This window comes from Xiphophorus hellerii, chromosome 20, assembly GCF_003331165.1.
Source record: "Xiphophorus hellerii strain 12219 chromosome 20, Xiphophorus_hellerii-4.1, whole genome shotgun sequence".
Taxonomy (NCBI): Eukaryota; Metazoa; Chordata; class Actinopteri; order Cyprinodontiformes; family Poeciliidae; genus Xiphophorus; species Xiphophorus hellerii.
The window spans coordinates 24,960,218-24,973,691 of NC_045691.1; the positions used below are offsets into that span (position 1 = coordinate 24,960,218).

General features: G+C 40.5%; 1 protein-coding gene across 1 annotated transcript; it reads left to right on the plus strand.

Annotated features, from left to right (window-relative positions):
• Positions 1-73: 73 nt before the first annotated feature.
• ube2r2 (ubiquitin-conjugating enzyme E2R 2) lies at positions 74-13,208 on the plus strand. The gene is made up of 6 exons (XM_032549153.1): positions 74-698; positions 937-1,156; positions 5,767-5,853; positions 7,098-7,195; positions 7,614-7,748; positions 8,127-13,208. Exons 2-6 carry the CDS (start codon positions 974-976, stop codon positions 8,410-8,412), a joined length of 789 nt encoding a protein of 262 aa, XP_032405044.1. The 5' UTR covers positions 74-698; positions 937-973; the 3' UTR covers positions 8,413-13,208.
• Positions 13,209-13,474: the final 266 nt, after the last annotated feature.

Consider the following 13,474-nt stretch of genomic DNA (forward strand, 5'->3'; position numbering starts at 1 on the left):
TTCTGAAACTGTTCATGAAATTTGGAACGAGCAGTTTTTTTTTCTACCTTGGGTGCGCGCACGTCACTGTGTGCGCGCATTACGTTCTGCAGACACGCGCAATGATAGCCGGAAGCATCGATGGGAGGAAAATAAAAATCGATAAAAGCCAGTGTAATTCGCGAGTGTAAAAAAAAAAAAAAAAATCTCCTACTTGCTGTCCTTTCTCTGACCACAGGCTCGAGTTCCTGCGTGTTTTTATCTCACCGCCGTGCCGGAGGGGACGACAGACGGCAGAAAACCCGCTCCGTTTGTACGAAGTTGCTCGGTGGGGGTTTATAGCTGACGTGTGGAGAAGTTGAGACTGCTGGAGCGCAGATAAACAAACATAAACAAGCAGGGGTCAGTTGAGAGCCTGTTCGAACCGAACCAGTAGCTCGGGGAGATGGCGGGGACAGCCAAACCCCGGTTCTGAGCCCGGGAATGATCCGCAGGAGACGGTGACTTCCACTGAGACTTGCTTTCTTCATGTCAACTGTCAACACTGGCAACACAAAAGAATTTGGAAAACACGAGGAGCAGCCACAGGCTTTCGGAGGAAATCCACTGCTCCACTTACTGTTGTCCACACACAGCGACGTTAGCATGGCCAGCCAATGAGTTCACCTTTCAGGTTTCAGCTGGGAGCAAACGAAAACGTATAGTTCAAGGAGGCAGAGGTAAACACTTTTTTTTTTATTTTTAAACTTTGCAGTTCTACCTTTAAGGGCCTCAGAAGAAACCTAGCTTGACAGGCCACATAGCATGTTTGTATTTTAATTCTTGGTGTAGCATTTTGGTTTGTCTGTCTGTTTACACCAAGTTAAAAAAAACACTGAGGTGTCCCCAAGCTGTTGACTCAGTTTGTTACCTTCAAATGGAACCGTCCGTCTCATGATCTTTCTGAATTGTCTCTAGGTTCGCTGATCTGTGGCCCCTGGGTGTCACAAGTGGAATGAACATGGCCCACCAGGCAACCCCTAGTTCTCAGAAGGCCCTGATGATGGAGCTGAAGTCCCTGCAGGAGCAGCCGGTGGAGGGTTTCCGCATCACCCTAGTAGAGGAGTCTGACCTCTACAACTGGGAAGTGGCCATCTTCGGACCGCCCAATACTCTGTATGAAGGAGGCTACTTCAAGGTGGGAGAAATCTGCACAAATGGTCACATTGCACTCATTATCGCAAAGAGCTGCTTGAATGCAGTATTTGCAAGGTTGTGATATTACTATGTAATGGTAATAATTAAGTACTGTTATCATATTATCATGCTGAAGGGTACAGAAGCGGTGGGAACATCTTGATGATAAAAGTGAAAAGAGGAAAAGTTTGGTTTATCGCAAACAATATTGCTTTTCCAATGTTTAACAAAAACATAATTGCCAGTATTTCTCAAATTGTCCAAAATATGTATTCAGAAATATAAAAGTTATGATTACCTAAAATAACTTTTACGTTAAAGAAGATAAGGGTTATGTTAGACCTCAATTTCTTTTCTTTTTCTCTTCCATCATCTCGATGTCCTTAAAACTTTGAGCTTAGCATCTTGATGGCAATAAAACACATTCATTTTTCATCAAAAATCATCCATCTAATCCAAATTAATATCGCAATGACCATTTGAATTTACACTGCTCAAAAAAATAAAGGGAACACTCAAATAACACATCCTAGATCTGAATGAAAGAAATATTCTCATTGAATACTTTGTTCTGTACAAAGTTGAATGTGCTGACAACAAAATCACAAAAATCATCAATGGAAATCAAATTTATTAACCAATGGAGGCCTGGATTTGGAGCCACACACAAAATTAAAGTGAAATAACACTACACGCTGATCCAACTTTAATGTAATGTCCTTAAAACAAGTCAAAATGAAGCTCAGTTTTGTGTGTGGCCTCCACTTGCCTGTATGACCTCCCTACAACGCCTGGGCATGCTCCTGATGAGGTGGCGGATGGTCTCCTGAGGGATCTCCTCCCAGACCTGGACTAAAGTATCCGCCAACTCCTGGACAGTCTGTGGTGCAACGTGACGTTGGTGGATGGAGCGAGACATGATGTCCCAGATGTGCTCAATCGGATTCAGGTCTGGGGAACGGGCTGGCCAGTCCATAGCTTCAATGCCTTCATCTTGCTGGAACTGCTGACACACTCCAGCCACATGAGGTCTAGCATTGTCCTGCATTAGGAGGAACCCAGGGCCAACCGCACCAGCATATGGTCTCACAAGGGGTCTGAGGATCTCATCTCGGTACCTAATGGCAGTCAGGCTACCTCTGGTGAGCACATGGAGGGCTGTGCGGCCCTCCAAAGAAATGCCACCCCACACCATTACTGACCCACTGCCAAACTGGTCATGCTGAAGGATGTTGCAGGCAGCAGACCGCTCTCCACGGCGTCTCCAGACTCTGTCACGTCTGTCACATGTGCTCAGTGTGAACCTGCTTTCATCTGTGAAGAGCACAAGGCGCCAGTGGCGAATTTGCCAATCCTGGTGTTCTCTGGCAAATGCCAAGCGTCCTGCACGGTGTTGGGCTGTGAGCACAACCCCCATCTGTGGACGTCAGACCCTTATACCATCCTCATGGAGTCGGTTTCTAACCGTTTGTGCAGACACATGCACATTTGTGGCCTGCTGGAGGTCATTTTGCAGGGCTCTGGCAGTGCTCCTCCTGTTCCTTCTTGCACAAAGGCGGAGGTAGCGGTCCTGCTGCTGGGTTGTTGCCCTCCTACGGCCTCCTCCACGTCTCCTGGTGTACTGGCCTGTCTCCTGGTAGCGCCTCCAGCCTCTGGACACTACGCTGACAGACACAGCAAACCTTCTTGCCACAGCTCGCATTGATGTGCCATCCTGGATGAGCTGCACTACCTGAGCCACTTGTGTGGGTTGTGGAGTCCGTCTCATGCTACCACGAGTGTGAAAGCACCACCAACATTCAAAACTGACCAAAACATCAGCCAGACAGCATAGGTACTGAGAAGTGGTCTGTGGTCCCAACTGCAGAACCACTCCTTTATTGAGTGTGTCTTGCTAATTGCCAATAATTTCCACCTGTTGTCTATTCCATTTGCACAACAGCAGGTGAAATTGATTGTCAATCAGTGTTGCTTCCTAAGTGGACAGTTTGATTTCACAGAAGTTTGATTTACTTGGAGTTATATTGTGTTGTTTAAGTGTTCCCTTTATTTTTTTGAGCAGTGTATTTGTTCAAACCCAAAGAGTCCCACCATCCTAGAGATCTAAAAAGTATAATTCACATCTTCATGCTTCTTCTGACCTCTTCTGCAAGTAAAAATTTTTTTCTTCAGTCATTACTTCTGGCTCCATTCTCAGTCTCCACTCCTCATCACTGTACGGTGGTTGTAATTCAGAAAGCTATTTTTGGCTTGGTGGCCGCTATAAATGGCACTTCAGCACAGAGAACGAGTAGGAGAGAAGGGCAAGATTAGACTCCTCATCTGTCTTTTTTCTCAAAAAAAAAAAAGACAGATGAAAGACAGAAGATGCAGGTCAGACACGGGTTTGTGTGAGGTTGTGTTCATGCAGGTGTAGCTGGAGTTTACAACGGGTGTACAAAATAGGTCAAATAATTAGTTGGGATTTTTTTGCCCTGCCTTTTTTAAACTTCGTACAATACTTCGTCATCCTCATATATAGCTCACTTGCAGACAAAAATAAGAGAAGCATTAGAAAAAAAAGCTGAAGATCCAGATTTGTAGATGCTAAAGACGGATACTGTGGTTGAAAGTAAATATTTCAGTAAGTAGAAGCACTGTTTGTTAGGCTAGCAAATATATCTACTTACTATTTAGAGTTCTCACTAGACATAAATCAGTGTAATGTTCTATAATAACAAATTTCAATAACCTCAAGTCAAAATACCACAATTTGAACATATTCCGGTAAAGATTCATCTTTGTTTAAACAAAGAGTTTAAACAAATTTAAATTAATTTTCCTTTGGGATCAGTAAGGTATTTTTTGATATGAATTGAAATGAAAATGTATAGCGTGATATAATTTAATGCTTGAACTCGGGGCACTCAAGCTCTTTGTCTGGCATCTCATTTATGGATTTTAAAGTGTAGGAAAGGTATGATGGAAAATCGTAGGGATTTTATGACCATAACTAGATTAAACCTTGGTGTTTGTAGATACAGGCCACTTGCCCGTGTTTGATTACATCTTTTGTGGTTGGATGACCCCTTCACACATAAAAATATGTGGAACCTTAGAAAAAGAAATGGCAAGCCATTCACATGTCAACAAAGGTGTAATTCTGTTACTGTTTGAGGTATTCAGAGTTCCTGATATACCTGACCTGATATTTTCCTGATCTTTTAAATTGAAACATGACTAACATGTCTCTGCAGAATGTGATGACAGGCTGTTGAGGTAATGTGCTGGAACAGGGACACACCTAAAACATGCAGGGCAATGTACCCCCAAGATCAAGGTTAGGAAACACTGATCCTACCTGCATATTTATTTTATTTTATATTTTTTAATTGACATCTTTATTTAACTGACACACACAAAAAAAAATTCCCCCTCATGAATGTCCTTCATTGAAAATAATTGTGACGGTTCCTGTACAATCAAAGGTTTAATCAAATTATTATTTTTCTTGTCAAATATGTACTAAATACAAATACATGGCTTTGTATAAAGGACATACAGACAGTTGTTGTAAAATAAGGTAAAAGCTTGGTTTTTATTTGAATGTTTTGTGCTCGTCTTATGCTTTTAAGCAAATAAAAAAAGACAACTCTCTCTGTAAAACTCCTGCCAATCTACGGCGATATTTATATTCATGCTAAAACGTGGCTGTGGTGGTGTAGTTCAGTGATTAGCTGTGGACTGACGATAGTCTTATCTGACTGGCATGCAGCTCATTTGAGGCTGCTGGGTGTACACCCAGGCTCCCATGCATAACACTTAATAACTGGACAGTGATAAAATGAGGAAAAAAAACTGAACCAGACTTATAGCAAAACCTATTCATAACCCTTGAACTTTTCGAAATTTTGCCGACACACCTATGTACGTTATTGGCATTTTTTTGTGATAAGCTAAGACGAGGAAGTGCACAACCGTTCAGATGAAGAAAAGCAATGTGTTATTTTAAAAAAATGTTTAAATAATTTTTTACAAATCCTGAAAAGCGCTTTACTGTGATACCCCTAAATAAAAAAAACATGTAACAAATTGACTTCAAGATGACTTATTTAGTAAACAGCATATTTATTACAGCACTAAAGAAAGTCATTATTGAAGAGCAAAACAAACACTGCACATCATCCTCAAAGTTAAGCACGGTAGTGGCAGCGCCGTGCTGCGGGGATGTTTTTCTTCGGTAGGGACAGAATTGATAAAAACGGGACAGAAAAGGGATTTATTGTATGAAGTTTACTCCCAAGTCAACATTTGAAGTATAAGATTTTACTCAAAAATTACCATTTTGTAATGAAGCATTTTAGTTCAACTTGCAAAGTGAACAATTTGCTGAATTGTCACAATTCAGTTGTATTAAGGTCTTCCTTAAAGCAGCCAGCACATTTTTCATACTGTAGAATAAAATAGTTACTTGTGCTCCCTTTACCAATAGAAGTGATTTTTTTGGCTCCGCTGGACTATATTTACTTTAAGGATAAAGTCGCCTGTCATTTGACCCTGTACAGCTGAGGTCCCAGCAAAGGCCCAACAGTACATAATTTACATTAACTCTCTCTCTGTTTATTCTTCCAGGCTCACATCAAGTTCCCAGTTGACTACCCATACTCCCCTCCTACGTTTCGCTTCCTCACCAAAATGTGGCACCCAAATATTTACGAGGTGAGAGCTTTCGACTGATCTGGATGTAATGCTCACTTTTGATGCTCATATTACTTTTGAAGTTTCTATTGGACTGAATAAGGTTCTGTTGTTTACTTAATAAGGTTTGCAGAGGTTAAAGCACGTCTTAGTGACAGCCTGTGCATGCATTAGGTAATAAGAGTGTTTTGGTTAATAACATTTGTTTCAGTCAGTATCAGATTTTTTTTTTCATACTGATTCTCCTCAAACAGATTTCAGATGGGATAAATAAGAGGGTTTGCATTTATGTCCGATTTCCTTTTTGGGTTCCAAATATGTGACATAAGCCATCAAATATGAAGACTTATTACAACGTACAGTTGTCATTTGCAGCAAAAACAAGGTTCACGCTAAGTGCTTAAGGACTCAAATTGATGAGATTTTGTTATCTGGCTCCACAAAAGGTGCATGTAAACTTTGCAACGATCTAGGATAGAAATAGGTTTAGTGGTTCAAATATTGCTACTTTGGTTTTGTTCTCTGTCACGTTCTTACACTTTGTTCGTTGCATTATATTCAATGCAAGTTTATGTTCCTTTCTGAGAAAAATGGCAGATGAAAAAACTGTGTGTCCCACAGAAGACCATCACACAGCCAGGCTGAAACACTAAACCACAGCTGTGCGTCAGTAAAAAGAGTGTTGTGATCGGCCCTTAGAGCTCAGATTGAATTTTTCAGCGTAAAAAGAGAGTAAAATAAAACCTTCTTTCTTTTTTCCTAAGCACACCTCATTCATCTTGTCGGAAAACACCATGAGGATAATCCCCCAGCCTCACTTGAATTTACTAAGGACTTAGGAAAAGTAAACTGTGCTGCAATGAAAATCCAATAATCACGTAACTCAAACAAGTTGTAAGTTGGGCTTCAAAATGCAAAAAGAAGAAACAGGAGCAAGAGAGAGAGAGAGACAAAAAAAATAGAAGGTAAAAGATTAAGACTTGTATTTGAACTCCAACAGCCTATTAATTGAATCAAAACCTGAAGACATCTGCCTTTAAAAAGTCAAAATAAGCACACAAATGTGACTATCGTGCCATTTTTTAGACTTTCCAAGCATTAACACCGCCATGAGCTCATGAGGGATTAAGAGGAAGGCAAAAACAATAAAACAACATCTGTCATATTTTAATGACGGATGCCAGTAGAATCTCTTCTTGATTTTTTATTTATTTTGTTTTTTTTTTTAGCATTTCTCATGTGTGTGCTATTTGTTGTTTCTCCAGAATGGAGATGTGTGCATCTCCATTTTGCACCCCCCGGTCGACGACCCCCAGAGCGGGGAGCTGCCGTCTGAGAGGTGGAACCCCACCCAGAACGTCAGGTATTCCCTCTGCAACACGCTTGCAAGCAGTGTAATCCCTAAAGGAATAACTGCTTATTTTGTACATCTTATAAAAAGCAAAAGTGAAACAGAGGCCCCACTTGTCTCTTCAATCTCTCATGCACTTTATTACAGCTTGATGCTAATTTAGAAAACACAAGGCTTTGTTCTAAATAAAGAAAAGGGGAACACACTGAAAGTGCAGCTCTGTTGAATAACTGCTAAATTTAGCACGTCAGCAGGATTCACATCACTGAGGGGAAACTGCTGAGTCCGTGTTTGGGAACTTGAGCAGAGTGGAGGTAGCGTGTAATTGAGCCACATGGGGGAGGCAGGGTGAGCATAATGTTTCTGACCGTGCCAATGCAATCTGATATCTGACTGTGTGTACATGTTGCTGTGCTCCCTCTGCCGTCAGGACGATCCTGCTCAGTGTGATCTCTCTGCTCAACGAGCCCAACACCTTCTCTCCAGCCAATGTAGACGCCTCGGTCATGTTTCGCAAATGGAGGGACAGCAAAGGCAAAGATAAAGAGTATGCAGAGATTATAAGGTAACGCACTGCAGTGGCTGTAAACGGGTGCCTCTGCTTTACTTCAGTGATTCACTTCAAAACATTGATCTCAGGTGTTATTTAGATTCATTACTCACAGAATGAACTATTTAAGGTGGGCTTTTTGTCTGTTTATTTAGAAAAAAAACACGATTTACCTTCTTGAAAATGCAAACAATATACAGTGTCTCACCTTTTTGTCACGTTTCTCTATGTCTGGGTCTTCCAGAAGGAAACATTTTTGAAGTCTGCCATATTTAGTAATGTCCTGTTTCAGTGAGATGCAGTTTAAACCTGTATTTTTAAGGCTAACACTAAGCTCAACATTTTTTCAAATTCTTAGTTGATTTTTTTCTCCCCCCGCCATCTTGCCTGCAGGAAGCAGGTGTTGTCCACGGCGGCGGAGGCTGAGCGGGACGGCGTGAAGGTGCCGACCACGCTGGACGAGTACTGCGTTCAGACCCGGGTCCCCTCTCAGGACAGCAGCTCCGACCTGCTCTACGACGACCTCTATGACGACGACATGGAGGAGGAGGACGAGGACGAAGACGAGAGCGAGATGGAGTCCGTGGGCGAGGCCGGGGCCATCAGCTGCTTGGAGGACGGTGGGACATCCACCAGGCACTATGACAACCAGGACGACTCTGGCAACGAAGACTCATGATGATCTGGACGATAAATCCTCCCTGCCAATTTAGTCCCGCGGTCGTCTGTCATTTTTCAGAGTATGTGGATGGGTGTGTGTGTGTGTGTGCATGTGTTTGCAGAAACAGTGGGGTCAAAAGTCTACTGCCAAAATGTTTAATCATTTGTTAAACTGATACAAGTTTGATTGAGTCAATTTTTTCACACGCTGTCAAAAAAAAGAAAAAAGAAACAACAAGTTTGCAACAGATGTTTGTTGGCGCTATTTCCACTTAAAGTCAGAGTTTGGTGTTCTCACCGTTTGCCTTAACAACACCTTGCACTCTGTCTAATGTTTAGCAAAGTTTGAGTAAAGAAATTGTTCCAGCCCAGTATAGGAAATTCTTAAAAATATTACTAAAACTCAGATTTTAGATTTATCAAGCATTCAGTCATTTTTCATCCTCCATTTCAGCATGCAAACGTCAAACTAGAGCAGCGTTTCCCAACCCTGATCCTCAAGGCACACTGTCCTACATGTTTTAGAGGTGTCCCTGCTTTAACGTGCCTGATTCAACTGATTGCAGTTCAGCAAACGCCCGCTAATCAGTCATCAATTGAAATCAGCTGGACTGAAGCAAGGAAATACCTAAAACATGCAGGGCAGTGTGCCTGGAGGACCAGGGTTGGGAAACACTGAACTAGACGACCGTCCTCTTGAATATTTACATCACCAATCTAGTTTAATTTCCATGCTATACCAGTTCCTGTCGTATTTTTATTACACTCACGAAACTTTGATTACTCTTCATCCTTGCTATGTCCCTTCGCTTTGTGTCTTCAGTGCTGGCACAGTTCAGTGGGCTTCCTGGATGCCATCTGGAGTCTGACTGGCCCAGGTTTGAAATGACAGAAGAAACTTTGTGCAATCTTTGTCTTGACAATGCCACTATTGTTGAAAAACTAATGAATAGGTTTATTTTAGTATACGAGTACTTCATTAGTGGAAATGTACTCATTAAAAAAATGAAACACAGCGGTGTCCTTTGAGTTTGACAGGTTGTTGGCGCTGATAAATGATGACAAGAAGTTGCATTATCTGCCTGGAGTTGAGAGAGATCGGATCCATGGTGTGTTTTCTTGCAGCTGTTTTCCCATTTACCTAATTGAGATTGTGTGTTCTCTGACTTGTCTCTTATATTTCCTGCTGCGTCTCAGTCAGTCTGGTGAGGGGGAATCTTGGCCCTTTGGCTCATTAGGCGATCAGTGAGCTGGGCAGCTTGTCCTCTCGACTCTCATGTAGGACGACTCTGTCTCTCAAAGTTCTCCGTTTGACTTTCACTTGATTGTCTTCCAGTGTTTTTTAAAAATGTCCATACCCCATCGCCGATACCACACTGCAACCATAAACTCCAGTAATATATAGGGATCTAACATGATGGAGCAAAACGGTGCCGAGTTATCTTGCAAAGAATCTTAACCGGACTTGTGTCTGAACTTTGTCTGGGCCATTTGAACACGTGTATTTTATGGATGCAAAGTGGTTTTTTTTTCTAAAAAAGAAGTTCCAGGGGTGGCGAATACTTTTTGCAAGGTATTGTAACTCAATTTTTCTGTCGTATCTCGGCCATTCGAGCTTCAGGGTCTCAGTCGACTTTCACTTTTAAGAGAAAAGATGGTCAGTGACAGTCCTCGGAACCAAACGACTCTTCTTTACGTTCTTTTCTTGCTCATTACCAGACCACGTTGCTCTGTTGGCCTCCTATCCACATGTGAGCGTTCAGTCCAGGTCAGGGTGCTTTGTCTTGGGGTTTTTTCTCGCTTAGTTAAGAGAATCAGAATTACTCTATAGGGACTTCTCTTTTAGACAAGCCAGACATTGAGATGCAGTTGATGAGAAGAAGTAAAAAAAAAAAAAAATGTTGCTGTGTGACTCAAACTTGTGCTTTGATGCTACTTCATTAGAATTGAAAATGTATTTCTGTTTAAATAACAGAAAAAAATCATTTAAATAAGACACTGATTGCCTGTTCCCTGTTTGCGTGTGTGAGAGCATTTACTTTTTCTTTTTTTTTTTTTTGTTCTTTATGATGTCAAGTTTTTTATCTTCACCCAAACGTCCCTCCATTGGAATACAGTCAGACTCTCGTCACCTGAGCGATGAATGAAACTTCCAGCTCCAGAGAGAGGACTCGTCTCTTATTTCCTGCTTTTCTGCCAGCCTGGATTGGCTGGAGATTTGAGGGATTAAGAAAAGCAACAGACCTTCTTAGTATTAAGCTTTTTGAACATGCTGAACAGCACAACGTGACTGACGTAATACACACGAATCTCACACAATCTTTACGTTCTAAGAATCTCTCGTCCCGTTGAGCGCTCATTTCAAACGGATGGATTTTTACGCCACGGACACAAACAAACCCCCACATGAGGTCTCGTCTGAAAAGCATGCTGAGGATTTACATGTTTTTTTAACTACACTTATAGGATACCCATTGGATTTTAACGTGAAGCTGAAGGAGTGAAAGCTTTTTCTCCTGGTCCTGTTCTTTGGGAGCCACAGAAAGTGAGGAAGACTCTGGAAATGGACCTGTAACATAATTCGGAAAGATGCCCACAGATCTCTGGTTGTCGCTAAATATTGCCTACTTTTGCTGCCCCCACACCCACTCGCTCGCAATCATGCACAAACATAAACCCCTGTTAATGATTTAAAAGCACCATCCTTGTATATCTCCAAGATGAATTGTTTAACATGTGATGTGCACAGATCAGCTATAATATTATGAAGTGAAAATCATCTTAGCCATTCTGACCCCTTTTTAGGCAGCAATTAATTTCTTTTACATTTAAGGAGCGATTTTAAGTGGGTTTAATTGGACTGCTGGGTCATATCATCTCCACTAAAGAGTTAAGAGATGCGGCTATCAGGTTTTCGCTGGCCAAAACAAATTTCTAGTTTTCTTTTCGTTCAGACCTGCCAAATCCCAACTTTTATTTTATTTCTGAGCATTATAAGTACAGATGGAACAATAAGGCTAAACAACTTCTGGATTTCTATAAGGACCGCTCTGCTAATTCAAATTTTGACAGATTCCACATTTTTTGTTTTGTTTTTTCCCAACAAACTATAACATAAAAAAAACTAAATCGTGCAGGTACTATGATGTCAGTTGTAGTTTTGAGTCCAACATATAAAATAAGATATTCCACTATCATCCCTAGTTTATTTATTTATTATTAAACTCAAAAACAACAATGCACGCTCTAGGTTAATTTGACTGAGATTTGAAAATGTTCTTAATCTTAATGCGTTTTCTAAACTTGCAGATATAACAGCCAATCAAATGTAAATTTAAGTGAAAAATTAAAACTAACATGCATCTACCAGAAAACGTGCTGCAAATTCATTGATAGAGATTGTAGTTTTGAATCCAACAAAAAATGAAAAAATTGCTATCACTATATGTAGACTGTGTGTCTTTATCACAGTCAGTGTGGAATGAAGGGTTGAAATGTTTTGGCTCATCAGTGATTCTGAGGTTTTGCTGCTGAGTTTTAATTAATTTAAAAAAAAAGGGAAAACAACTGTCTGGATTTGCAGGTCTGATATTAATTGTCTAAAACCTAGAAGACGTTCCTGCATTATGATCCACAACCTTTACAAACCCACAGAACTTTCCAGAGCTTTTCTTTGCCTCCTTCCAACATAAAAATTGTGCTCGTTAGAAAAAGTGACATTTCTTCGCTGCTAAATAGTACAGCTGAATGTACAGGATTAAAGTTACCACTTCCTGGAAAATCCCCTCAATCCACTGAAAAACACACTAGTGAAGTCCAAGAGGTGATAAAAATAATGAATAATCAACTTCTAGCGTCCAAACTTTAAAACCTAAATCCAAGTAACCATAGCAAAGAAAATGGGGAAACCCTGTGTATTTAGCTGTAGCTGGTTAGCTTTTTTAGCATTTAGAGGGGGAAAAAAAACAAGTCTGGCTTTGTCCAGCAGTAACAAGGGGTACTAATGAGTACATTTGGGGAAATAAAAACACAGCTTGTGCTTTTACTTGGACTCGGTTTCTGTGCTGGACTACACTCAGAGCAGGAGGCATGAAGTCAGACAGAATTAGGCTAATTGTTACCCTGATTCCCTAAGCTAAGCCAGCTAACTTGGTGCGATAGCTCGTATATTTACCACATACCAAAGAGCTGCATCGGTTTTCTCAACGATATGAAATAAATTTCCACATCTGTTTAAGAGCCAATTGTCACTTCCTGGCAAAGCTTCAGATCTGTGATTATGGCCTGGTAGGAGCGACAGCATCACCAAGTCATAAACGAAATGTTGGCCTTGGTTTTTATAAGGTAGAATGGAGGAAGGCAAGAGCCATTAAAAAACAGACAACTCCAAATTCCCTACACATAGCCCCACACAAAATCTGAAATATTTTAGTTAATTTAATGCATGTCTTTTTTTTAAGAGTAAACAAATCCCCTCCAAAACCTCCAGTGTCACTGCTGAAAGACAGACCCATCCACAATGTCCATCCTGTTGATGCTGATCCATGTTTGGTTTTATTAGATTTTTTTCTTCTATTGCAAGGGTGCAGATTTTACACGAGGTTTCTGTTTTTGCGAACCCCCTTCAATGTTGGGTTTAATTGTAAAATTATTTTTGCTATCCCTCACTGAGCCTAAATATCATCAAACATGAAACATTGAAGAAAGTACAGTAGGTCTTCAGGCTAAAGTTGAAAAAGTATGCAAGAGTAAAATTATTGTGTTCAAGTTGTAAAGTCATTGAAAAATAAATAAAAGTTGGTCTTTGATCAGTGATTGTTGCTTCTTTCTGCTACATTTGTAATTTGGCTTTTATGGTTTCGTTTATGGCTCCAAAGCACACAAAGGTTCAATGATTTTTACAGCTTTTATTTCATGTTATCCATCAGCTAAAGAACATTTAAAGAAGAAAATGTGTCAATTAAGAAATCTATTTTCACTTCACAAAATTCTTCATGTAACTTTTATTTTACAGACAAAATGTGTCTGTAAAATACAGACACATTTTTGTCTGTATTTTGATAGGTTATTTTGTAACCTAA